General features: G+C 42.7%; 1 protein-coding gene across 2 annotated transcripts in view; it reads left to right on the forward strand.

Moving 5' to 3' along the window:
* FAR1 (fatty acyl-CoA reductase 1) overlaps window positions 1-27,029 on the forward strand; it is a 179,047-nt gene that overhangs the window by 125,734 nt on the left and 26,284 nt on the right. For both annotated transcript variants that reach the window (XM_089675845.1, XM_089675843.1), the window contains exons 3-4: window positions 587-762; window positions 17,980-18,159. In XM_089675845.1, the coding sequence (XP_089531971.1) occupies window positions 587-762; window positions 17,980-18,159 (356 nt within the window). The remainder of the gene's footprint in view (window positions 1-586; window positions 763-17,979; window positions 18,160-27,029) is intronic.

Below are 27,029 nucleotides of genomic sequence, written 5' to 3' on the forward strand. Positions count from 1 at the left end.
TATGTGTTTAAAGGCAGGCCCTTCCACTAACATGTTTCAGAAATTGTTGGCAAGGCCTGCATTAATATATACAGTGCAAAAGCAGGCTAACGATTTGCTATAAAGTTTGCTAACATCTTTAGAGGATATTATTTTTCATTTAGAAAACTGGAGTTTCATTTACAAATGAACCTTAAAGAAGTGCAAATACAGAAAAAGTTTGCCTATTCTTTTTGACCCCAGTCCCCCTTCCTTCCATTGACCTAACAGACCCCACGTGATGCAGATTACTGAGATTCAACATTGGCAGCCTCCTGTGTTGACATCCAGTGCCCCAAGTCCTCTCCTTGGCTGTGCTTGCACATTTGAGCCCCATAGATGTCTGTCTGGTGTGTTTTCACCCTAAGCTGTTTTTTCCTCTTGAGCTATAGGTGTTTGTAATCCAATATCATCAACAGAAACCGCAGCAAAGAAATCTTTGAGGCATTTTATCAAAATAATAAATGCTTTCTTTGTGTCTGTAAACATTCTAAAAGATTTGACTAAATTAAAAATGTTTTTGTTGGGAAATCTGTAAGTCAATTAATGTTCTCTTTTCTGCCTGAAGTTGTTTGACAGATTGAGAGAAGAGCAACCAAAATGTGCAGAGAAGCTGATTGCCGTGAGCAGTGAACTCACCCAGCCAGAGCTGAACCTGAGGAAGGAAGACCAAGACATGTTAATAGATTGCATTGATATTTTGTTCCACTGCGCAGCCACAGTCCGCTTTAATGAATCGCTTCGGTGAGTATGACTCTTTGTAGATGTTCATGCTTTTTAGCTTCATTAAACTACGAATGTGTTTTTTATATATAAACCCAGAACAATTGGATTTCAGCATTTGGTACCCTCAAGGAACTTATAGCTCAATTGTACTTGTTTACTATTAATAATATTGGAACATTGACTAGTTTCATCACGATCTCAAAATGTATGTGTAACTAAGGCCTCCAGCACACAGATGTATTGGTTTACTTAGGATCTTGCAGCTACCAGTGTCCTACATGAGAAATTGTTTGTACTGCATATGAACTCATACAGACACATACTAGCTATAGGCACATTTTTTTTGTATTCATGTCGGCCCTGCATTCACTAGGTGGTGGGGGCACAGGGTTATTTTGCACTATATGCATGTAAATGGTAGAACAAATGTTTACATTCATAGAATGTATAAAATACAATCTAAGGTTTTTTTACATGGGCGTTCATTTTTTTTTTTTTTTTTTCCATCAGATCAGTCAAGATTTTTTCTTTTCTCCAAAGAAAAAACAAATCGGCCTGTCCATCAGCTTGCCCATCAGTTTGTTTTTCATCCGTTCTGTTTTTCTAATAGAATTAAAATAGGGCTTTGATCTGTTCCAATAGACAAATGTTGACAGATGCAGATGTAAACCGATGATCATCCGTTTACATCAGTTTTTCCACAGCGATACATTGATGTTTGTTTTTCATCCATCAGCGGATGGATGAAAAATGGACAAACGGAACACTGTGTGCAAGGAGGCCTAAATCAGACTGTAAAAGCAAATTTTTGTAGTTGTGGTTTGGTTCACGTAGTTAAATGCTACAGACCAAAATGAGGCATTGTGAATGGATCCATAGCATACAACTCTGCTATTTTAAGATCTGTAAAAATTAAAATAGTGTTGTGTGAGTGAGCCCGAAAACTTGGGGGAGGATTTGAAAGCCTGTCAGTTTTTTCATTTGGGCTGTCTGTCTCTGCTTGGTAGATTCACCCCCTCTATTTGTCCTGGGGACAGGACAGGAATTAAAAAGAAATGTCCCTCACCAGGATTCAGGGGAATAAACTGACAGGGGTTTGCTGTATCCAAAACTGGGGAAAAATGTGTTCTTAGCTATGTATACATACACACTTTTAAAGTGGAACTGTCAGATAATGCACCACTTTGGCCAGATATTTGTTACAATTACAAATGTTTAGGCATTCTCATGTTTATTTCTTTTGTTTGTATTGGTATGATGCAATCAAGTGGAGAAACAAAAAGCCAAAGCTGATACATTCCATGCAAGACTCCAAAAATGGACTGGACAAAATTATTGGCACCCCTGGAAAAGATAACCAAAATCAATCACTTCCTGTAACCATCAATGAGTTTCTTGCACCTCTCTACTGGAATTGTGGACCTGAATTCTTTGGGTACAGTTTTCTGGGTGAAGTGGTACATTAGCTGACAGAAATGCAGGGGTGCCAGTATTTTTGGCCATGACTGTATCTTCAATTTCAATTAATCACCATCAATTATTACATTTTAAATGTGTCCAAAAAGAATGATTCCCTATTTGAATATAAAATATAAACCAAAATTAAATGGGCTTCATCAAGCCCTCTGTAATGGAGGGCAGCATCTTTTTTGAAAAGTCCCTGCTCTGTATTTCCTGGTATTTTCATCTGCCCATCCCCCACATCTCTCCAAATCCCATGCATGCACAGTATGCCTCTCTGGTCCATCAAGCTACCGTTACACTGGTACCTTCCTCATAGCTTGCATGGAAGCCATTGTACTCTTCTCTCTCCTTGTACAGAGCATGACACGCTGTAAACAGTAAGTGTAGATCAGCGGCGCTATCTCAATGCCTGCATACTTTCAGCTTTGTGCGGGTAAAGTGTTCCACTTACTATTTTCCCTTTCAGCTTTGTTCTTTAATGCGGAGCTCCACTCAAAAGCGGAAGCTCCGCTTATTTGCCTCCTCCACTGCCATATTTGGCACCTTTTGGGGGGGAGCGGGTACCTGGTTTTCACAGGTACTTGCTCCCACTTCTGGCTCAGTTCGCCGCGGCTATAAGAACCTGCTATAAGAACCTGAATTGTATTTTGGTGTTGGATGAATAATACCCACACCTGTGAAATAACACCAGTGAACTTTCCAAAAGTGTAGCAATACATTAACACTCATCAAATAGAGTAGAGAAACATGTACAAAATAAAGAAAGAAGCTGATAATTAAAAGCATAAACCCTAGGTGATTGTATAGCAATATAGCCGCACTATGTCTAATACTCCAAACTGTATCCCAGTATTATATTGCTGCTATATCACTATAAACTTACCAAAAGTGTGCTGCAGTTAATTACCACCTTTTCCCATTCATAAATCTACACATGATACCCAGATTGCAGGGGAAAAGGTTCTATTTATGAAAGGAGTGAAGGGAAATGCATTTCAGAATAAACATGTGTAGTATGTAATTTTACAAAGTTAGGGGCTATAAACCTTAGTCGTATTGGCTTTTAATTGAGATGAAGTTTACACACTGGGTTTAGTTCCACTTTAGGTTGATGAGAGAAAAAAAGTCCTAGCCTGTTCTGTCTGTAGACTAGCTAGGTGTTTGAAAATGAGCAAAAGCTGTAATTCTCATTAGGCTGAGCTTTTAGTTTCACCTTCAACAGATTTATTTCCTAACTTACTTTTCCTCTTACTTGCTGTCTGTTGGCATTTTGCTCATTCTGCTAAGTAATAAAGTTAATGGCCTCTCTATCTCTTCATAGTCTCCTCCTTTATCTCTTGCTTGCGTGTGTGAGCTAATATTACCGAGCTGAGATGGCAAACGCTTGGCTTTCAGATGGCGCCCTGTTGGAGACATCACTTCAGATCATGTCTATATGTCTGGCCTCACTGGGAGGAAGCTAATGAACAAACTCCTAGCATTGGGGACATTTGCTAGATCAGGATGATTCAAATTATACAAAGTACTGGTGCCTGCACAAGACCACTCTTCTTCTGGAGTGATCAAGCCCCCCAAAAATCCCAGCCCTGCATTAACTATACAGTACATCCGCCATTTATTAATATTTGTTTTCCAGGCCCCTGTAAAATTTGATTCACAAAACTACTCCTTTTTTGCTAAATTCAAAGCACAACAAAGAATGTGAAAATGCCCCTACCAGACATTTTTCATTTATTTATTTTAGATACTTATATAGCGCCGTCAATTTACGCAGCACTTTACATATATATTGTACATTCACATCAGTCCCTAACCCTCAAGGGGCGTACAATCTAAGGTCCCTAACTCACATTCATATACAAGGGCCAATTTAGACAGGATTCATATTAACCTACCAGCATGTCTTTGAAGTGTGGGAGGAAACCGGAGTATTATTATTATTATACAGTATTTATATAGCGCCAAAAAGTTTGCTCAGCGCTATACATTATAGTGGGGGACAGAACATGAGACAATACAGTAACAAAACAACACGAGGGGGTCAAGGGCTCTTTCGAGCTCACAGTCTAGGAGGGAGGGGATAGTGGTACAGGAGGAAGTGGCTGTGGGTGATGGGGTGGAGGAGATCGGCTATTAGGTGAGGGCGGGGTAGGCCTCCCTGAAGAGATGAGTTTTCAGGGTGTGCCTAAAGGTGAGGAGGGTAGGTGACAGTCTGATGGATTGGGGTAGAGAGTTCCAGAGGATGGGGGAAGTCCTGCAGTCGGGCGTGAGGTGGAGACCAGGGAGCTAGAAAGTAGGAGGTCTTGTGAGGAGCGAAGATTATGGGTTGGGTGGTATTTGGGTATCAGGTCAGTGAGGTAGTTTGGGGCAGCGTTATGAATGGCTTTGTATGTCCGTGTTAGTAGTTTGAATTTAATGCGTTGGGCAATCGGGAGCCAGTGGAGGGAATGACAGAGGGGGGTGGCAGAAGCGGAGTAGTTGGTAAGGTGGATGAGTCTGGCCGCTGAGTTCAGGATAGACTGAAGCGGGGAGAGTCTGTGATGAGGTAAGCAGGTGAGAAGGGAGTTGCAGTAGTCCAGAGGTGAGATAATAAGGGAGTGAACGAATTGTTTAGTAGTGTCTGGGGTTAGGAACGTACGTATTTTGGAGATGTTGCGGAGGTGGAGCCTGCCAGAGTTTGCCAACGATTGGACATGAGGTTGGAAGGACAGATTTGAGTCAAGAGTGACACCTAGGACTTTGGCTTGCGGGGTGGGACTGATGGTGGCGTTGTTGGCCATGATGGAGAGGGTGGGGGGGGGGGGGGGGCGCGGGCTGGGGGGAAAATCAGGAGCTCGGTTTTGGAAAGGTTCAATTTGAGGAAATGGAGAGACATCCAGTCTGATATGTCGTTCAGTAGGTGGGTGATTTGGGAGGAGACTGAAGAGGTGAGGCGAGGGGTGGAGAGGTAAATTTGTGTGTCATCGGCGTAGAGGTGATAGTTGAAGTCGTGGGAGTGTATCAGGTTGCCGAGGGAGGAGGTGTAGATGGAGAAGAGAAGGGGCCCGAGGACAGAGCCTTGGGGGACCCCAACAGAGAGGGGGAGAGAGGGGGAGGTGGTAGTGTTATAGGTAATGCTGAAGGAGCGTTGGGATAGATAGGAGGAGAGCCAGGAGAGAGCGGAGTCTCTGATGCCGAGGGATTGTAGTTTATTAAGGAACTGTGTCGAAGGCCGCGGAACGGTCGAGGAGTAAGAGGACTGAGTAGTGGCCATTAGCTTTGGCGGTTAGCAGGTCATTAGTGATTTTGAGTAGGGCGGTTTCGGTGGAGTGTAGGGGACGGAAGTCTGTAGGGGACTGTAGTGGATCGAGGAGGTTGTTGTCAGTGAGGTGGGAGCTTAGGCGATTGTAGACTAAGCGCTCAAGGAGCTTGGAAGTAAATGGCAGCAGGGAGATGGGTCTAAGGTTGTTCAGGTTGGTGGGGTCCAGGGAGGGTTTTTTGAGTATGGGGGTGATGTGCGTGTGATTTAGGGGGGAGGGGAATGCGCCAATAGAGAGGGAAAGATTGAAGATGTGGGTGAGGGAGCGTAAGATGGAGGAGGAGGGTGACCGGAGGAGTTGTGTAGGGACAGGGTCAAGGGGGCAAGTGGTGAGGAGGGCTTCTGAGAAGACCTTAGTGACCTCCTCAGTGGTAGCAAGGCTGAAGGAGCGGAGTGTTGGGGAGGTTATAGTGTGCGGGATGTTAGGTGTGGTGGGGGGTTGGGCGGTTGCGAGGTCAGAGAAGGGGAGAGTTGATGGGGTTTTAGTGGGAGGGAGGCTAGGTGGGGAGGTAGGTTGAGCATTGGCGATGTCCTTACGGATTGCGTCGATCTTATTTTGGAAGTGATTGGCAATCTCGTGGGCGGTGAGTGAAGTACTGGGTGGGGGTGGGGGGGAGAGTAGGGAGTTGAAAGTGGAGAAGAGCCAGCGAGGACAGGTGGAGAGGGTGTTGATGTGGGTTACGAAGTAGGCTTGTTTGGCGGCGTGGAGGGAGGAGGAGTAGGTGAGGAAGGCGGATTTGTAGAGGGAGAACGCTCAAGGGGAGGGATTTGGTTTTGCGCCATAATCGTTCCAGCGTGCGACTGCGTCGTTTAAGATTTTTAATGTGGTCATTCTGCCAGGGTTGAAGCGGTCGGGGTCTAATGCTACGTGTGGTTAGGGGTGCTAAGGAGTCTAAGGCAGCTGATAGCGAGTCGTTATACGCAGTAGTGGCCAGGACATGACAGTGGAAGGATACTGTCGTACAGACGGTCAGCTGCAGAGTGGAGAGGGGCCGGGTTCAGGTTGCGGAGGTTACGGCTGATAATGGTTTGACGTTTGGGGGGAGGAGGTGTTTGAGGACGGGGAGATGGAGAATGTAATGAGGTTGGGGTCAGAGAGAGGGAAAAGGGTGTTTATGAGGTTGTGGAGGGTGCAGAGATGGGAGAAAACGAGGTCCAGGGTGTTCCCGTCGGTGTGGGTGGAGGACTGTGTACACTGTGTGAGTGCAAAAGAAGAGCTTAAGTGGAGGAGTTGGGATGTAGCCGGGTTGTTGACATTGATAAGGATATTGAAGTCTCCAAAGATGATGGTGTACCCGGAGGAAACCCACACAGGTACAGGGAGAACATGCAAACTCCAGGCAGGAGGTGCCATGGCTGGGATTCGAACCAGCGACCCTAGTACTGCCAGGCGGAGATGCTAACCATTTAGCCACTGTGCTGCTCATTTATGAATAATTTCTTCTGATGATTTTTACAGTGTATAAGATTCTTGCATGACTAGATCAAAAGAGAACTTAATGCAAAACTGCTTTGCTCATGCCGAGAAAAGTAAAGGTTTACTTTTATCCCCCATCTTCCTAGCAAAATATACTACCATTTCCTTTGCTCCCCCACTGCTGTTTTCAGCTGCATGAATTCTATATGTCTGGGTATGGAGTAGCATGTGACTGCACTAAACATCAAAGCTATCAAATGGGGAGCATCCACAGCCCTGTTTAGGTAACGATTTGCGACAGAAATTATTTCATACCATGATGTAAACTAAAGTGTGCACACAAGCTCTGATTCACTTACACCAGCAGTCTGAAGTCAGAGACTGTTTGCATTAAAAAATGGGGAAAGCTTTTCTCACACCTAACACTTCCACCTTCTGACACAGTGAGTATGCGGCTCTCAGGAGCTTGTCCAGTAAAAGTTAATGTCTGGTCTTTTCCCTCTCTGCTGGAACTATTTCTCACAAATGCAAAGCTAGGAATGACGCTGTGTGTGGGAATACCTGGTAAGGTAGGGCAGACAGCTGGAAGCTGCGCAGTATGTTGCAATAGGCACAGGAACACATCTAGATATAGATAAGACTGTGCTCTCAAGCTTAGAAATGGCAGGCAGTTATCTGGCTCCCTCTTGTAATTTCAAAGATTGAAAGAGTACACTTATCTGCAGCTAGATGTGCCTCTTAGCATCCTGCGCAGCTCCATCTGTCTGCTCACAGAGGTGGTTCACACACACTTTTCCAAGCAGTGTTGCCATATGGAATATACTGAGAATTCCTACCACGTAATTGTGTGAGAATATTATTATACAGGATTTATATAGCGACAACAATTTGCTCAGCACTTTACAATATAAAGGGAGACAATACAGCAACGATACAGTTCAATACAAGAGGGCCTGCTCCTTGGAGCTTACAATCTAAGAGGGAGGGGCTGATGGTACAAAAGGTAATAACTGTGGGGGATGAACTGATAGGAGGAATAGAAGATTCCGTTATTGGCTGAAGGCGGATTAGGCTTCTCTGAAAAGAGTTTTTCAGAGATCGCCTGAAAGTGGGCACAGTAGGCAATAGTCGGATAGATTGGGGTAGAGAGTTCCAGAGGATGGGGGTGGCTTTGTAGAAGTCCTGGAGACGAGCATGGGAGGAGGCGACAAGGGAGCTAGAGAACAGGAAGTCGTGGGAGGAGTGGAGAGGACGGTTTGGGTGATATTTGGAGACAAGATTGGTGATGTAATTGGGGTCAGAGTTATAAATGGCTTTATATGTTATTGTTAATGTTGTTGTGAATTTTATTTGTTGGGCAATGGGAAGCCAGTGGAGGGATTGGCAGAGAGGGATGGCAGATATGGAACGGTTAGTAAGGTGGATGAGTCTGGCAGCAACATTCATGATAGACTGAAGAGGGGATAGCCTGCGAGTAGGTAGGTCAATAAGGAGGGAGTTACAATAGTCAAGGCGAGAGATAACAAGAGAGTGAATAAGTTGCTTAGCGGGAGTATCTTGGAGATGTTGTGGAGGTAAAGTCTACAAGATTTGGACAGTGATTGGATTTGGGGCTGAAAGGACAGATGGGAGTCCAGGATTACACCTAGTACCCTGGCATGAGGGGAGGGACTGATGGTCATATTATTGATCTTGATGGAAAAGTCAGGGGAGGGGGCATGGGCTGGAGGGAAAAGTATGAGCTCCGTTTTGTAAAGATTTAGTTTGAGGAAGTGGAGTGACATCCATGCCGATATGTCAATTAGTAGGATAGTAATGCGAGAGGAGACTGAAGGAGTGAGGTGAGGAGTAGAAAGATAGATTTGTGTGTCATCACCATAGAGATGGCACTTAAAGCCATGGGAGTTTTATCAAGTGACCAAGGGAGGAGGTGTAGATGGAGAAGAGAAGGGGTCCAAGGACAGAACCTTGAGGGACCTCTACAGAAAGAGAAAGTGGAGAGGAGAAGGAGACAGAGTTTTATAGGTAACGCTGAAGGAGCATTGCGATAGGTAGGAGGAGAACCAGGAGTCTTTGAGGCCAGAAGGTGGAGTTTTTTGAGGTGGAGGGGATGGTCAACAGTATCAAAAGCCACAGAGAGGTTAAATAGTAAGAGTGCGGAGTAGTGGCCATTGGTTTTAGCACTTAGTAAATCATTAGTGAGTTTTAGTAGGGCAGTTTCAGTGGAGTGGAGTAAGCAAAAGCCAGACTGTAAAGGGTCAAGAAGGTTGTTGCCAGTGAGGTAGGATCTCAGGCGGTTGTAGACTAAGCTTTCTAAGAGTTTAGAGGTAAATGGGAGGAGAAATGGTTCTTAAATTGTTCAGGTTGGTGGGGTTGATCTGTGCATGCTTTAGAAGGGTGGGGAAGGCACCATTACAGAGGGAGAGATTGAAGATGTGAGTGAGGGAGCATAGGACAGAAGAAGAGGGTGACTGTAGTAGCTGAGAGGGGACAGGGGGCAGGTGGTGAGATGGGCTTCTGAGAAAACTTTAGTGACCTCTTCAGTAGTAGCAAGGTCAAAAGAGGAAAGTGTTGAGGGAGGTTTAGTACAAGGTATGCTAAGTGGGATCTTTGTCTATGTAGCGGAGATGCCCCTATGAATTGCATCAATCTTGTTTTTGAAATGATTTACAATCTCGTAAGCAGTGAGTGAGTTACTGGGTGGAGGTGGGGGTGGAGAAAGTAGAGCATTAAAAGTAGAGAAGAGGCCACGAGGACTGGATGACCAGGTATTAATAAGAGTGACAATGTAGGCTTGTTTGGCAGCATGGAGGGGGGAATTGTATGTTAAGAAAGCAGATTTATATAAAGTGAATGCTTGGTGAGATTTGTTTTACGCCACAATCGCTCCAGTGCACGACTATGTTTCTGGTGTCGTCAGTCTGCCACAGTTGTAATCGTCGGGGCCTGATGCTTTGTGTAGTTAGAGGAGCAAGTGAGTAGTGTTGATGAAAGCGAACTGTTGTAGACAGGTCAGGGCAGGACAGGGGAGAGATTCTGTCATAGAGGCGGTCAGTTGCAGAGTGGAAAGGAGCAGGGTTTAAGTTGTGAAGGTTTCTGCGGGTAATTGTTTGCTGCTTGGAGGGATAGGTGTTTGAAGACAAGGACACTGTAAAGGTGATGAGATTGTGATCAGAGAGAGGAAAGGGGGTGTTTGTTAGGTTGTAGGGAATGCAAAGAAAACAAGGTCTAGTGTGCTCCCATCAGAGTGAGTGGAGGACTGTATACATTGTGTTAAGGCAAAAGATGAGGTTAGGTTGAAGAGTTGGGATGTAGCTGGGTTGTTCACATTAATGGGGATGTTAAAATCTCCAAGAATGATAGTGGGTATTTCAGAGGAGAGAAAGTAGGGTAGCCAAGTAGAGAAGTCATCAAGAAGGCGCAACACCGGCCCAGGAGGCCGATAGATCACTGCAATCCTCAGAGAAATGGGAGAAAACAGCCGAATGCAGTGAGTCTCAAAAGAATAGGATAGAGAGGAAAGGTTAGGGAGGACTTGAAAGGTGCTCAGTGGATAGAAGCAAACCAACTCCACCTCCTTTCCGACCTCTGGGTGAGTGAGTCCAGAGGAGGCCTCCATAGGAAAGTGCTGCGGGAGAAGAATCTGCTGTTTGAAGCCAGGTTTCTGTAATTGCTAGTAGGTTAAGGGAGCGGGAGACAAAAAGGTCATGGACAGAGGTGAGCTTATTACAGACAGAGCGGGCATTCCAGAATGCACATGAAAAAAGGGAGGTGGATTTTAGGAGCATGGGGATTGAGATTAAGTTGAGTGGATTGCGGCTATTCCCGGAAGGAGGAGGATGCCTAGTGTGTGGGTGAGATACCGGAGGACAAGGGTTTCGGGAAATATCCCCAGAGTTGAGGAAAGTAAGATGGGAGCGGGATGTATATGAATGCACATGCCTTCCTGTCCTGGTTTTTGGGTCTTCAGCTGAGTAAAGTATTAGCAGGATGTGATGAGGTCAGTAGTAGGGAGATGGTAGAAGTGAGGGGTGATAGGTATAAGCTTTGGGGTGGATCAGAGGGGTAAAGAAAGGAGATTTTGAGAGCTGAGGATCGTAATATGAAAAGGAGGAGTAGAGGGGGCATTTTGAAAGGTGGATGGAGTGGGAATCAAACTTGTAGGAGATGTTTCCCAGGGTGTTTGCTTGCAGTAGAGTTCTTTGTTGTATCTTCATAACAACATCTTTTACATCATGATGAATTAAGAATTCTCGTCTTTTCTCTTAATATTTTACAGAGATGGCAAATACAAAATGATCAGTTAAATTCCAGTATTGGCATTCTAACACTAGTAGTCACCAAGATTGCTGTGTTTCTGCTGCTGACCTTTTCTTCACTACTGAGTTATAACGCTTTGTTCTGCGCTGGGTTTCTAGGTTATGGTAGCCATCTTTAACGAGGAAGGGCATTGCCTTCTTATGCCATAAAGCAAAACAGAGGGTGCACTGGCCAAGCACATTATCCTTTAAACCGTGTTTTATTTATATAAAAGTGGTAAGTATTATACTCACAAATGATGAGTATATCAAAAGCTCATCATTCAAAAAGCACTATCTGGTTCACAAATCATCTCATTCCATGGCAAGACAACAAGACGTCCAACTGTCTAACGCATTTTGAGAACTTGCCTCTTCCTCGGAGCTCTGCTATGTGCTAGGCCAGTGCACCCTCTGTTTTGCTTTATGGTTACAGTGTTTCCGGAATTCCCCAGACCTTTAAGGGCAGCAAGGTGAAAGTTATCAAAGAAAGTCAGGATGAGAACATAGACTACTGTGATCTTTGAGCCTACTCTCAAGCGCAGGAGATTTGTTTGTCATTGACTCGGAGGCATTGCTTTCTTGTGTCAGGACTGCCCCCCCCCCCCCCATCCACCACACAGCTGGCTTTAGTTCCACTTTAAAGGAGAAATATGGACAAAGCTTTTTTTAGCCATACTTCTCCCGTAGGTCACAGGCGTGCAATTAGTTCTGCAATCCTGTGACCCAGATAAAGCCCACTGTCTGCTGACATCACAGAGCTTGTCCAGGCTCTGCAGGGATCCTGACCTGACCACCAGCTTGCTCAGCCTCAGTTTGCTGCTGAGAGCCTGAATCAGCCACTCCCGCCCCCTCCACAGCTCAGTGCTTCAGTGAGCTCTGGAGGGACAGAGCAGAGAGCCAGTGACTAACACTAAAGACCAAGAACTGAGAAATCAGTCATGTGATCACTCAGTTCTCATTCTTAGAGGCAGCAGGGGACAGCTGCAGCAATGCACCAATGCTGCATTTACATAGGCGAGTACAATTGAAAAGAAGTTCACTAACATTTTGCATGAGGAATATCAGGTAAGAGGGACATTTTATCAGCATACTGCTTAAACACAAAGCTTTAGAAATATTTCCTAGAACTTGGCACATCTTCACTTGTTGAGTTCAGGTCTATTTTAAGATTCTTGCGCATGCCAAAGGTGACCAGATATTTCTGAGTGTATACTTGTACACATAGTGAAAACTTAAGTTTTTCTGGTTAATTTTTCAAGCTAAATGAACCGTGCATTTCACAAAAATGTGAAGCCCTGAATAAAACGCCTTCCTGAAAGTTATCAGTTCGCTTCCCACTGTGTAACATGGGTTAGCTTGTAGCCCCCAGATAGCTGTGAGGGTCACATGCATTCCTACATTAATAGTGCTTGGATCTCATCATTTGAGGGATAATGCCATACTATAAATAGGATCAACACATACAAGTAATGGAAAATAGAATGCAGATGTCATGACTGACAGGAAAGATATTAGAGAGGAATGATCACTGTTGAAATATCCTAATCATTTATTAATTTGATACAGTTAATGAAATATTCTATTATATGTTGGCTGCCAAAAATAATTATAGTCAGAGCTACTTTTTGCAGGTTTTAACAGGAGTCCTGTTATGTGTCCTTTCCACAGTCTCCGAGCCATCTGCTGATAGTACAGAGCCCTTGGGGGCACTCTGCACATGCTCAGTTTAGTGTGTATTTCAAGTTTTTTTTTTCGGGGGGGGAGGGTGCATATGATCAGCACAGGGTCAATCAGTACTGTCCAGACAGAGGGTCAGGGATTATGCAGCCTCATGGAACAGTCAGAGGAGAATGCAAACTACTCCTACAAGATTAACCAGTGCTCAGCTGGAAACTGATAGAAGTTACAAGACTGCTATATACTGCTGATGAGAAAAGGTATTTGTCAGTTTATATTTGCTAAAATAATTGCATCTCTGTGTACTGTGGAAAACCGGATATAGTGAATGCAGGGTCCTGGGCTTACTAACACTGTTACACAAAGTAGACAAAGCTTACATTTTGTGAATTGACTGTAAAATACAGGCAATGGTGTAGAGCAACTTTGTGGAGATAAGGAGCAGAGAGCTGATTTTGCTAGAAGTACACACTCATACACACATATACAGTAGGTCCATATATATTTGAGCACAGGCACAATTTGTTTTTTTCCGGTACCAACACATATTCAAGCTATAGTTCTATAATGGAAATGGGCTGAAAGTACAGCTCTTAAGAGTAGCCATCCCCCCTTTTTTCAAGGGACCGAAAGTAATTGGACAGTTGAATCAAAAGGTGTTTCATGGCCAGGTGTGGGCTACTCCATTATTTCTTCATCACTTAAGCAGGTAAAAGGTCTGGAGTTGATTCTAAGTGTGGTATTTGCATTTGGAATCTATTGCTGTGAACCTACATCATGTGTTCAAAGGCGCTGTCCATGCAAGTGAAACAGGTCATTGTAAGGCTTCAAAAACTAAACAAATCCATCAGAGAGATAGCAGCAACATTAGGAGTGGCCAAATCAACAGTTTGATACATTCTGAGGAAAGGAGAACACACTGGTGAGCTCCGCAACATAAAAAGGCATGGACGTCCATGGAAGACAACAGTGGTGGATGATCGCTGGATCCTCTCTATGGTAAAGAAAAACCCATTCACAACATACAGACAAGTGAAGGACACTCTTCATGAGGTGGGCGTATCATTGTCAATCAAGAGAAGATGTCACGAAAGCAAATAGAGGGTTCACCCCAAGGTGCAAACCATTCATATGCCTGAAGAATAGAAAAGCCAGATTAGACTTTGCCAAAAAACATCTAAAAAAGCCAGACCAGTTCTGGAAAAGCATTCTTTGCACAGATGAAACTAAGATTAATTTTTTTAATGGAAAAAAAGTGTGTGGAGAAGGCTTGGAACAGCTCATATCCAAAGCACACAACGTCATCTGTAAAACATGGTGGAGGCAGTGTGATGGCATGGGCATGCATGGCTTCTAGTGGCACTGGGTCATTGGTGCTTATTGATGATGTGACAGAAGAAAAACGCAGCCGGATGAATTCTGCAGTGTTTAGAGATACTGTCAGCCCAGATTCAGCCAAATGCAGCAGAATTGATTGGCCGATGCTTCACAGTACACATGGACAATGATCCAAAACACACTGCAAAAGCAACCCAGGAGCTTTTGAAGGAAAAGAAGTGGAGTATTCTGCAATAGCCGAGTCAATCACCTGATCTAACCTAATTGAGCATGCATTTCACTCGCTGAAGGCAAAACTAAAGGCAGAAAGACCCACAAACAAAGAACTGAGGACAGCTGCAGTTACAGCCTGGCAAAGCATCAGAAAGGAGGAAACCCAGTCTTTGGTAATGTCCATGGGTTCCAGACTTCAGGCAGTCATTGTCAGTAAAGGATTCTTAACAAAATATTAAAAATGAATATTTTATTTATGATTATATTAATTTGTCCAGTTACTTTTAGTCCCTTGAAAAAGGGGGGATGGCTACTCTTAAGTGCTGTAATTCCTAAACCCTTCCTCCAATTTGGATGTACATACCCTCAAATTAAACCTGAGAGTCTGCACTTTCAGCCCATATTTATTATATATAACTACTGTATAGCTTGAATATGTTTGGACGCAGGCACAATTTTAGTTTTTTCAGGTGTTTACCAAATACTGTCAGGTCCATAAATATTGCGACATCGACACAATTCTAACATTTTTGGCTCTATACACCACCACAATGGATTTGAAATGAAACAAACAAGATGTGCTTTAACTGCAGACTGTCAGCTTGTTTGTTGATGATGTGACTGCTGACAAAAGCAGCAGGATGAATTCTGAAGTGTTTCGGGCAATATTATCTGCTCATATTCAGCCAAATGCTTCAGAACTCATTGGACACCGCTTCACAGTGCAGATGGACAATGACCCAAAGCATACTGCAAAAGCAACCAAAGAGTTTTTTAAGGGAAAGAAGTGGAATGTTATGCAATGGCCAAGTCCATCACCTGACCTGAATCCGATTGAGCATGCATTTCACTTGCTGAAGACAAAACTGAAGGGAAAACGCCCCAAGAACAAGCAGGAACTGAAGACAGTTGCAGTAGAGGCCTGGCAGAGCATCACCAGGGATGAAACCCAGCGTCTGGTGATGTCTATGCGTTCCAGACTTCAGGCTGTAATTGACTGCAAAGGATTTGCAACCAAGTATTAAAAAGTGAAAGTTTGATTTATGATTATTATTCTGTCCCATTGCTTTTGGTCCCTTAACAAGCGGGAGGCACATATGCAAACTGTTTTAATTCCTACACCGTTCACCTGATTTGGAAGTAAATACCCTCAAGTTAAAGCTGACAGTCTGCAATTAAAGCACATCTTGTTCATTTCATTCCAAATCCATTGTGCTGTATAGAGCCAAAAATGTTAGAATTGTGTCGATGTCCCAATATTTATGGACCTGACTGTATATATGGACCAAAGTGTGTATGTGTGTGTGTATATATATATATATGTGTGTGTGTGTGTGTGTATATATGTGTATATATATATATATATATATATATATATATATATATATATATATATATATATATCTTATTGCATATGCAGATGTTGCTAATGATGTAATGAACTTACTGAGGCTGCCTGATGACCGTGTCACTGCTCTTCACTTGAAAGTCAGCTCTGAATTTTTGAAAACAACTCTTTGTAAGGCTAATAGGCTTACTTCTGCAGGCTAAAATAATGTATGTATGTGTGTATATGTATGGGGGATAGCATGCCCATAGTTTTTTACATGAAGTTTCTGCATTGCTTGTTAATGGGATAAGAATGCATAACAAAGGTATGCTGTGGTACATCATGGCGCTTACTCTGCAATGATGTCAGGCTACTTGGCTTCAGTACAGATTTACTTGAAGCAGGGATGATAATCACATCCTATGACATGCCGGTGAGTACTAGAGGATGCAATAATAGATCTGTGTATGATATGTACTAAAGAATAAAATCACACCCACCTGCATATTGAATTGCTCTTGTAGATTTTGGCTCATTAGAGGACTGCATTTGTTTGTGTAAATATCTTACATTTTGGCCCATTAAATATTTAGTAATATCCTATATTATTTTAGTAATTGGGTGCTAATGTTATAGATAGATGTGCAAATGGCTGTAACTGTTTTGTCTCATAAAATGTTATGTTAAATTGGGCAAGAACTTAATTCATACCCCCCACCGATTTAGGATTTTTTAAATGGGGGAAGGTTACAACAGGAAGAAATTATTTAAGGAGTAAAGGTCCATTGTATATTATAATCCTGCCACTTTATAAAACCTTGGTTTGGCCACATCTGGAGTATGATGTCCAGTTCTGGTCACCAGTCCTCAGGAAGGATGTGCTGGAACTGGAGGGAGTCCAGAGAAGGGCACCAAAACTAATAAGTATACTGGAGGACCTCAGTTATAAGAAACAACTACAAACATTAAACGTCTTAATGGCATGCAATGCCAAGCTGCGGTTTCTAAAGCGAGCAAAATCCTCTCTTGTATTAAAAGAGGTATAGACTCCAGAGAGAGATAGATATTCCCCCAGTACAAATCATTAGTAAGACCTCATCTGGAATATCCAGTTCAGTTTTGGGCACCAATTCACAAAAATAACATTGGGGAACTGGAGAAAGTACAGAGAAGGGCAACCAAACTGATAAGAGGCATGGAGGAGCTCAGCTATGAGGAAAGATTAGAGGAACTGAATTTATTCTCTTGAGAAGAGATTAAGGGGGGATATGATCTACATGTATAAATACATCAGTGGTTCATATAGTGAACTTGGTGTAGAGCTATTCACCCTGAGGTCATCACAGAGGACAAGGGGGCACTCTTTACATCTGGAGGAAAAGAAATTTAATCTCCCAACACAGAAAGGTTTCTTCACAGTAAAATTATGGAATAGACACCCTGAAGAGTTGGTTCTGGCCAGCTCAGTGGATTGCTTTAAAAAAGACCTGGATTCTTTCTTCGATACACAGAATATAACTGGATACTAACATTTATAGGTAACGTTGATCCAGGGAATATCCGATTGCCTCTTGGGGGATCGGGAAGGAATTTTTTTTCCTTGCAGGAGCAAACTTGATCATGCTTTGCTGGGGTTTTTTTTGCCTTCCTCTGGATCAACTGTGGGTATAGGATTATAACTTTTTTTTTTTTCTAATGGTTGAACTGGATGGACTTTTGTCTTTTTTCAGCCAGACTAACTATGTAAGTATGAGAGACGCTTGAGAGGAGATATGATACCAATATACAAATATCTTACTGGTGTTTCTAGCATAGGGAATAAACTATTCAGTCTCAGTGAGTATAAGAAGACCTGTGGCTACCCAAAGATATTGGAGGAGAAGTGGTTTAGGCTTAAACTGCATAGGGATTTTTTCCTGTCAGGGCGGTAAGGATGTGGAAATCCTTTCCCCAGTCAGTGGTATCAGTAGAAGTTTAAAAAAAACTCTTAGATGGGCTTCTTAGTGAACACATTGTACAGGAATATGGTATATAATTTTTAACACGAAGACATCCACACAGGTTGAACTGATGCCTTTATTCAACCTTATCAAGTATGTAACTATGTATTATGACTTCGGTTTTGTAATATATAGTTTGCTTTGCCTTATTGTATTTACTGATGTCCTTCTCCATAATTTTTTTTTTTTTTTTGCAGAGATGCCATGCAGTTAAATGTTATAGCAACACAGCAGCTATTACACTTAGCACAACGAATGAAGAAACTGGAAGTTTTCATACACGTATCAACTGCGTATGCCAACTGTAACCGGAAGCATATCGAAGAACTTGTGTACCCACCACCTGTAGACCCAAAGAAACTAATTGAATCTTTAGAGTATGTTTTCACTGTTATGCTTTTTTTTTTATTATTTATTTATTTTTTGTGATTTTAAAGTGCACTTGTAATCCACATCTCTCAAAATTGTAAGACAAGTTCACATTTCAGTTTTGAAAGTCTTTGTCTAAAGAGCTGTTTTGCAAACTGATTCATGTGTGCACCAAAAACAAGAAAATGATACAATAAGGTATGAAGTTCACTTAAGCCAGGTACACACTGTTAGTTTATTTTTTTCAACCAGGGGGCAGAACGAAAAAAACAGATTCCTGCATCCACACAAGCAATGTGGATGCAGGAATCCCCCTGTTGAGCTATTGTATTCTGACACGTGGAGACTCCTCTACTGTCATAATACACTGATTAACAGCTGCAGCCATTGGCTGCAAGCTGCTGATCAATAAAGGTTTTCCAGCGGGACCGTTAGTCAGAAGCCGATCTAACAATTAGCGCCTGTCAAAATTTGAATTTCGATCCGTGTGTACCCAGGTTTAACATACATTTGAAGGTTCCTAGAAACAAAAAGGAATCTGTGACCTTGGGTGGTGTGGTTGTGGAGAATATATCATTCTCTTTTGTAGGTCTTTTATAGATGTGAGTTACACTCAGTGATTGTGGAGTCAGTCCAGGACTACTTCACTCCTATTAGGGTTCTGGTGTAGAACAGATTAAAGGGTGACATCCCTGGAAAATGTGATGCCCACTATAGGTATACACTAATGTGCGATGTTTGCATGAAATATGTGATACCACTGCTTATTTTTATCAGACTTAAGAACTGGTTTGAAAGGGTTGCAAATGTATTATGTGGTAAACCCAAGTAGCTGGTTACAGTAAATATTGGTAAAAACAAAACAGGGTAATCCAAGTACCTTGAACTGTGTGTGTGTGTGTTTATCTCAATCAAACATTCAGATATTATGTTTTATTCTCAATTCACTAATCTCCTTAAAAGAGAAGTATGATTTAACAAAAAAAAATCTGTATACTCCCCTAGGTGAATACAGCATTGGTCCCCTGCTGGCTCTAAGACTAAGCGTTCAGAGACCACTGATCGTTTAGTTCTCAGTGTTCCATGAGCAGAAAGCTGTGACTGCCAGTCTCCAGCTCTTTGCTCTGCCCCTCCAGTGCTCGCTGGAACGCTGAGTTGTGGAGGGGGTGGGAGCGGCTGTCTAAGGCTCTCAGCAGATTACCGAGAGGCTGAGCCAGCTGCTGGTCCAGGCCTCTGGATAGATCCTGACCCTATGGTTGGGATCTTTTCAGAGCCTGGACTGGCTCTGTTATGTCTGCTGACAGACTTCTGTCAACTGAAAATGGGTCACTGGAGTGCAGAATGAACTGCACTGCTGTGATTCCCAGGAGTACAACCAGAAGAGCTTTGGCTGTATTTCTCCTTGATGAACAGTTTTGGGCAAACCCTGAGATGTTTAACACACCAAATACTTAGATATCAAATTGTATACAAAATAAAACTACGATGCAACACATGTTCATTTACTAGACTGAATCATAAGTCCATGTGCAACAAGCTGAGGGAATTCTGTAATTAGATCTACCCACATTAGACTGTCACTGACCAGAGAAACTGACCCATTATAACAAGGAAGAGAGTTCAGCAATGACAGCCAAAATGTTTATATCAAGGCTGGTTTACCCACAGTGAGAGCTTTTAAAGTGAAACTAAAGGCTAAAGTTGCAGGTAAAAAAACCTTCTGTGTGCAGCATTGTGATTGGCTAAGGCAGCAGTGGGAGCTGCTGTCAATCACAGCCAGTGAGCCAATCGGGAGAGGGGCAGGGCCGAGCCGCAGGTTTGTGTGTGAATGGACAAACACAGCCACTGCTCGGGCGCGCACCTGTTGGGTGCCCCCATAGGAAGCCGCTTGCTCTGGGGACACTCAGCAGGAGGGAGGGGCCAGGAGCACCTGCAGAAGACCCAAGAAGAGGATGATCTGGGCTGCTCTGTGCAAAACCACTGCACAGAGTAGGTAAGTATAACTAATGTTTATTATTTTTTTTTTTAACAAGACTTTAATATCACTTTAAGGCCCACATGTCAAAACAGCCCTGTCGACATGTAAATTGCCCATCAAAATGTATCGGGTTTCAAGTGCACAACTTTCTTGTAATTAAGTATGTCCCATCAAAGGAAGAAAGCAGCACCATAGTGCTAAAAAAAAATACTCCCAGAGAAGCTAAGAAAACATCTTTAAATCAAAATAGCCACTGTACACTCAGGACTGGGCAATGTAAGCCATGCTGCCCTTTCAAAACTGGGGAATCTCCAAATTGTACAAACAAAACAAAAAGGGCTGAAAAGCCTAGTGCATTATCCACAGCACTTTATTGGAAATTGTACAATAGTATATATTCACAAAGAAATTGTGAAAGACCACATATTATAATGTCCAGCAACACAAAGGTAGGCTCTGCGATGGAACTCTTCTGGTTCCACTGGATATCCTGCAGCCAGCTGATGCGTTTCGGGGGACTTGCCTTTTCTTGAGAGTGAAGCTGAATCATCTCCTCTATTCCCCTATAAAGAAAACCAGTCACACTCCCTAGAGGGGTGGGGGGATATGGAAAATGATTCCTCCCTCTTCTCATCGCTGCAGGGGTTAATAGTTCAGTCTTCTGTAAAGCAGCAGTGAACATGCTCCCAACAGGCACCCGCATCACTCCTTCTTCCTCCTCCATTGAGAAAAGTTGTTTCATAGAGTACACTTTGTGTAACAGATCTCTAAATGGGGAAAAGTCTGCTGAATTGCAGGATTCTTTCCCCTTTCACAGATCATGTTACATGCAATGTACACTATGAAACAACGTTTTCCAGTGGAGGAGAGGGGAGGAGGGTCCCAGTCAGGAGCCTGTTCACTTCAGCTTCACAGACGCCTCTGAGCTATTACCTCGTGCAACACTGGTTGTTCAGCAGCATAAAGAGGACCTGTCATTGCTTCACAGTAGATTTCTACATGATCCAACTGCTTGCACAACTTGGTGTGCATACTGGACACATGACAGACTGTATGTGTGGCAGCCATGTTGTTGAAAATTTATCCATTACATTTTACTTGTCACTGTCTTTTCTGTGTTGAACAAGAGACCAGAGCTGTAATGACCTTACCCCTCCCTCCTCCACTTTACACAATCCACAGCCTCGCAGTTGCATGGCAGACATCCCATTAGTCTGTTGATAGGACTAGTAGAATTAACCCCAATACAAATCTCAGTGCACATAAAGCTGTCTGACTTTCCCACTTGAGTGTCTAGAGTTTTTAACAGATATTTGCAGCTTTCCCCCTAATCGTAAATACCGTAGCAATCCTCATTCCTGATAGACTGGTTATCAGCCAAAACTCTAAATTTCAGTATATTTCATAACTCATGAAATAATAGCAGAGCCAGAATATAGACATATTTACCTCTCTGTTAATTTGTAGCGTTTTGAGCCCAAACAACGTTAAAGTAGGAGTACGAGGAACAGAACCGGCCCAATTCCTCTCCTAGGTGAACTGGACATCTGAAACCTGTCATATTTATATTCATCCCGAAGCTAATTTCACGCTGGGCAATAATATGGGCATTAGAAAACTGTAACGGGTAGGTATTCAGAGTTCGTAAGGCCTATAGAAAACTGTGTCTGGGACTTGGTCACAAATGTGGTGACATCCCAGCAACCACCCCTTAGACCAGATGATTGGTCAGATAGTCTCTGTGAACACCCCCCTTAATGAGAAGAAAAGTGGAATGCAACCACGTTTTGGGAGCTCTCGTTTAACATCAAACCAAGGAACACCTAACTGGACTTCAGAGAGCCACTGTACCGTCTGTTTATTCATTGGACTCTGCAAATCAGGACTTGCAAGTATTCATTTTCAACTCCTTTTTATTTCTCTGTTGCATTATTGTCTCTCTTGTAGTTTGTAATATCTTTGTTTTTGTTTAAATATTTTATTTGCACCATTTTTACCATTTTAATTTTTAAACTATATTTTGGAAAGTGCGAAAACTGTTTTTAATGCCCGAATGCAAACTAAAGGAATCCCTGACTCTTGAAGAGTGCTACTGTCGTATAAATCTCTGAATATACCTTTTCCGTGGGGAGAGTGTGTATACAAATGTTTCCTTTTAAATTCATAATTGTTCTTGCTAACACTGTGTATGGGTCATAGGCCGATCCTATCTGGTGGTAGTTTGGAGTTTATGGAGTTAATTGCTTAACCACACCCAGTAACAATCCCTCTGTCTGTCGGCACCTAGATTGTGGTCCTGCAAGTTGGAAAATCTTTGTGCAGTATGGGCTGAGAGTAGCATTGGGATGAGAATGGCGTTGATGCATAAGTGACATTGTGGGGTGAGGTTGACCCGTCTCTTGTCACAAGTTGGTGAAAAGAATACAAATGTACAATCCAAACTCACACATTCCTGCGTTAAAAATGGCTGTGTGTATAAGTGAGTGCTGCAGCGACTGTCGGCTGGAACCGAACAGAATCAGTAAGTGAGAATGTCACCACCACACCGAGGATCACCAATATGGTTCCAAACGTTTTAATGAACATCACATGCCCGATGAAGGGGTCCTGCGAGACTCCGAAATGTTGCCTTGCTGTAACAATGTGATCGTTCATTAAAATGTTTGGACCCGTATTGGTGATCCTCGGTGTGCTGGTGACATTCTCCCAAGTTGGTGAAAAGGGGACTGCGTTTGCCACATTAGGGGCACACTTCATTACTGACACGTTAGATCTCTAAATCTATAAGTTTTTTGTTTTGGCTAAAGTTTAGCTTTAAAATAATACCTGTTGATCCAGTCATCAAAGTTCTTGTTCAGGCATTCCTTGTTATAGGCGAATAATGCTATGTCTAGGTTTCCCAAATGCTCTCCTGCATTACCACACTGTCACATGTGCATCATCCAGTGGAGTCTAGGCAGCTGTGCCAACCATGTCCCTTCCAAGCAATGACCTGCAGCTGAAAGGCGTGCATATAGGCAGAAAGTGCAGGAGAACAGTAGTACTGAGATGTAAAAAGAGACAAAAACTTTGAATGTATTTAAATAGAAAAATGTCTCAATTTGATAATGGGATCCATCTGTCTGTCAAGACTTCAGACAGCATTACTATTTTGCTGCCACTCTCCTGAGGAATCTAAACAGCATTTTCTGACCTTCGTTTCATCAAACTGTCTGTTCTTCTGGTGCATTGTTAGTGGCAACTGTCAGAAAATAATTCCTTGAGGCATGGAGTTGTGATTTTATCTAATAAACACAGAAGTGATGCACGATTCCGTTTATATAGCTGCTTTAATGTTGATTTATTTATACATGTTAAATACAGTATAGTTCAAAAAAATGTAGGTCTTTAACGTTTTATTTATTTGGTGATTAGTTTTAAAATCGTGAATTGCATTATATAGTAAATGGGTTAGGCAGTTTTTCACTCCCAGTCTTTATCAGCTCTGCCTTCATGACCTTTTTTTTTTTTTTTCAAGTTCGCTATTCTTGTGTCAATGGCAATGTGATACAGTGCAGCTCAGTCTCAGCAATATATCAGTCATATGTTAAGCCGTAATTTAAATCTTGCATAAAGGATTTAGCATTGTGCCAACCCTCTCTGGCACAGCAGTGCATATCCAGATAAAAGCCAGTGCTTTTTTTTCCCCCTCTCCCAATATCATTTTCATAAAGCCTTTTACAAGTGCCTCAGCCCTAGAACAAAGGTGACTTAGCAAGGTAATTGCATGCTATGCCTTTCTTGGCTTCTTTTTATGATGCCAGAGGGAATTAATACATGGACTGTTGACGGGAGGGATTCAAACGGCAAGGCCAAGCCTTCTATAATTACTCATCCATTTCATACTCTGTAGCACTAGGTGTAAAAATAAGCCACTGAAACTGGGCAGAGGGGTCCGTTCAAGAGATCAACCACAGCTGTCTGATATCTGTAGTCAGTCATCAAATGCAACATGTGTCAGTGTTGACATCAGAATTTTTTTGTTTTTTTCTAAATGTCAAGAAATGAAGCTGTGCCCATGCTTGTATCACTTCTATAGAACCTCCAGAAATCTAATTCCCTGCTTCAGTGACTGACATATTGCCCTCCCTAGTAGTCCGAGCAGAGCGGAGGTTAAATTTCAGGCATCCCCCGCACATCTCTTAAAGCAGGCCATACATTAAGTAATTTCATAGGTTGTGTTAATGGAGGAGTCTTTCCCACGGAACCTTTGTATTCTGACAGCGGGATGTTTCCCAGCCGTCAGAAAACAATGATCACTTTGGCCGCCAGCAGTGATCGAACGGAAAAACCCGACAGGCTGGTTGTCCTCAAGTCGATCGACTTCAGCAGAACCGGCCTGCTTATAGATGGATCGAAAATTTGCCTGGTTCCTGCTGAACTGGCCAAATTTCAATCCATCTATGGGCGGCTTAAGTTTACCTTGTTAAGCCTCGGTTCACATATATGCAGTGAATCCAGTGTGCTTCTCACACTATGAAGTTCCACTATGTTCATGCAATCTGCTGCTGGTGTCAATTTTAAATTAACCCCCCCCCCCCCCCCCCCCAAAAAAAAAAACTATTCACAAAAGCAGTTTGCCAGAGTTGGATCACATGGGTGCTCACACACATGTGATCTGATTCCGGTGCTGCAAAAAAAAAGATGCCTGCACCTTTTTCATGCAGGTGCGATTTGAACCCATACAAAGTGAGTGGGTTAAAATCGCACTGCATAGAATCACATGTGATTTTACAGGAATGCGGTTCGATTCCTATCTGGATCACATGTGGTTTCCCGCATTGCTGTGTGAACACAGGCTGAGTTGATACTTTCCAAGGAAAAACTGGAACAGTTGTATCTGAGCTACCACTTCCATATGATTCATCATCAGCCTCAAAGCCACTAGACCCAGCTTGAAAGGTCTCTGCAAACCTCTAGTTTTCTGTCAGCGGTTAGGCCTTCGTCACAGCCATGATGGCTGGAACACATTGACTCTTTTTTTGGTTGTTTTTCACCATTATTAATAAAGAATTTGTTTTAGCTGGCATACCATGGCTCCAGCTTTTCCCTTTTGCTGACTTTCCAGCTATACCACATGTCTTCAGGGTTGCCAGGGCGGATGTTTTCATTTTTTAGAAAACACTAGTTATGTCAATTTTAATACACAGAGCATCTGATTATGAATCTAGACACAAAAGGCTACCACTCGATGAATGGAGCCAACTAAAAATCTACAATGATGCTTGCCAAAATCTTCTCAGAGTTTATAACCAACCTAAAGAGAATATATGGAATGTCACATTCGTTCATAATTCCTGAACCAGTCAGCTTGATGTAGGCAACAGCCTAGTACAGTGGTTCTTAACCTTTTTGGAGTTACTGAACCCCACCAGTTTCATATGCGCATTCACCGAACCCTTCTTAATTGGAAAAATAAAATATGATTTTTAAAATTCAAAACATAGGTATATATTTATACATAGGTGCACAAAATGAACAAAACCATTAAGAACAAAGAACAAAACCATTAAAACATGATTTTCACACAAAAACAAAATAATGAATATTTACCGCAAATCAGTGTGACTTCTGCTGTTGTCTTTCAGAGGCCAGTTCAGAAATGCGCGGCATTACCTTGGCAAGTGCCACTCTCATGTCATTTTCGCAACAAAGTCTGTTCCTTTTCTTCGTCTTTATGTCCAGCATCCTCGAAAAGGATTGCTCGCAAAGATATGTTGTAACAAACGGTATGAAAATTCATCCCCCATATAGTAATTCATCCCCCATATAGTAATTCATCCCCCATAGTAATTCATCCCCCATAGTAATTCATCCCCCATAGTAATTCATCCCTCATATAGTAATTCATCCCCCATAGTAATTCATCCCTCATATAGTAATTCATCCCCCATATAGTAATTCATCCCCCATATAGTAATTCATCCCCCTATAGTAATTCCTTCCCCATATAGTAATTCATCCCCCATATAGTAATACATCCCCCGTATAGTAATTCATCCCCCGTATAGTAATTCATCCCCCGTATAGTAATACATCCCCCGTATAGTAATTCATCCCCCATATAGTAATTCATCCCCCATATAGTAATACATCCCCCATATAGTAATTCATCCCCCATAGTAATTCATCCCCCATAGTAATTCATCCCTCATATAGTAATTCATCCCCCATATAGTAATTCATCCCCCATATAGTAATTCATCCCCCATATAGTAATTCATCCCCCCTATAGTAATTCCTTCCCCATATAGTAATTCATCCCCCGTATAGTAATACATCCCCCGTATAGTAATTCATCCCCCGAATAGTAATTCATCCCCCGTATAGTAATTCATCCCCCGTATAGTAATTCATCCCCCGTATAGTAATTCATCCCCCATATAGTAATTCATCCCCCCTATAGTAATTCATTCCCCCTATAGTAATTCATTCCCCCTATAGTAATTCATTCCCCATATTAATTCATCCCCCATATTAAGTCCCCAAGTCCCCCCTGTGTCAATTCACTTACCTTTGCTCCGCGCGTTCCTCTCGCTGTATTCCCGCGCCGTTCCAGTCTTCAGGGCGGACTGTGAGAGGAGCCTAGCTCCTCTCACGTTCGTCACGCTGCCCCGCCTACACACATCCTGACAGCCAATCACTGGCTATCAGGATGTGAGTGTGCAGCGAGACTGGCCAATCATTGCATTTGAGTCCCTGCCGCCCGAGAGGAGGGAGGGGAGCGGGCGCCCGGCACACAAGAGCCGCGGCTTGCCGACCACTGGGCTAAGCGATGTTGCGTGACCACCTGCAGCCAATGATGGACAAGCGGGGCATGTCATCACAAATCATATGAGTCGGGTGTGGGTCACCTCCGCC

The sequence above is a fragment of the Staurois parvus genome, unplaced genomic scaffold (assembly GCF_062004578.1).
Source record: "Staurois parvus isolate SC_StPar_1 unplaced genomic scaffold, SC_StPar_1.0 ptg000159l, whole genome shotgun sequence".
NCBI lineage: Eukaryota > Metazoa > Chordata > Amphibia > Anura > Ranidae > Staurois > Staurois parvus.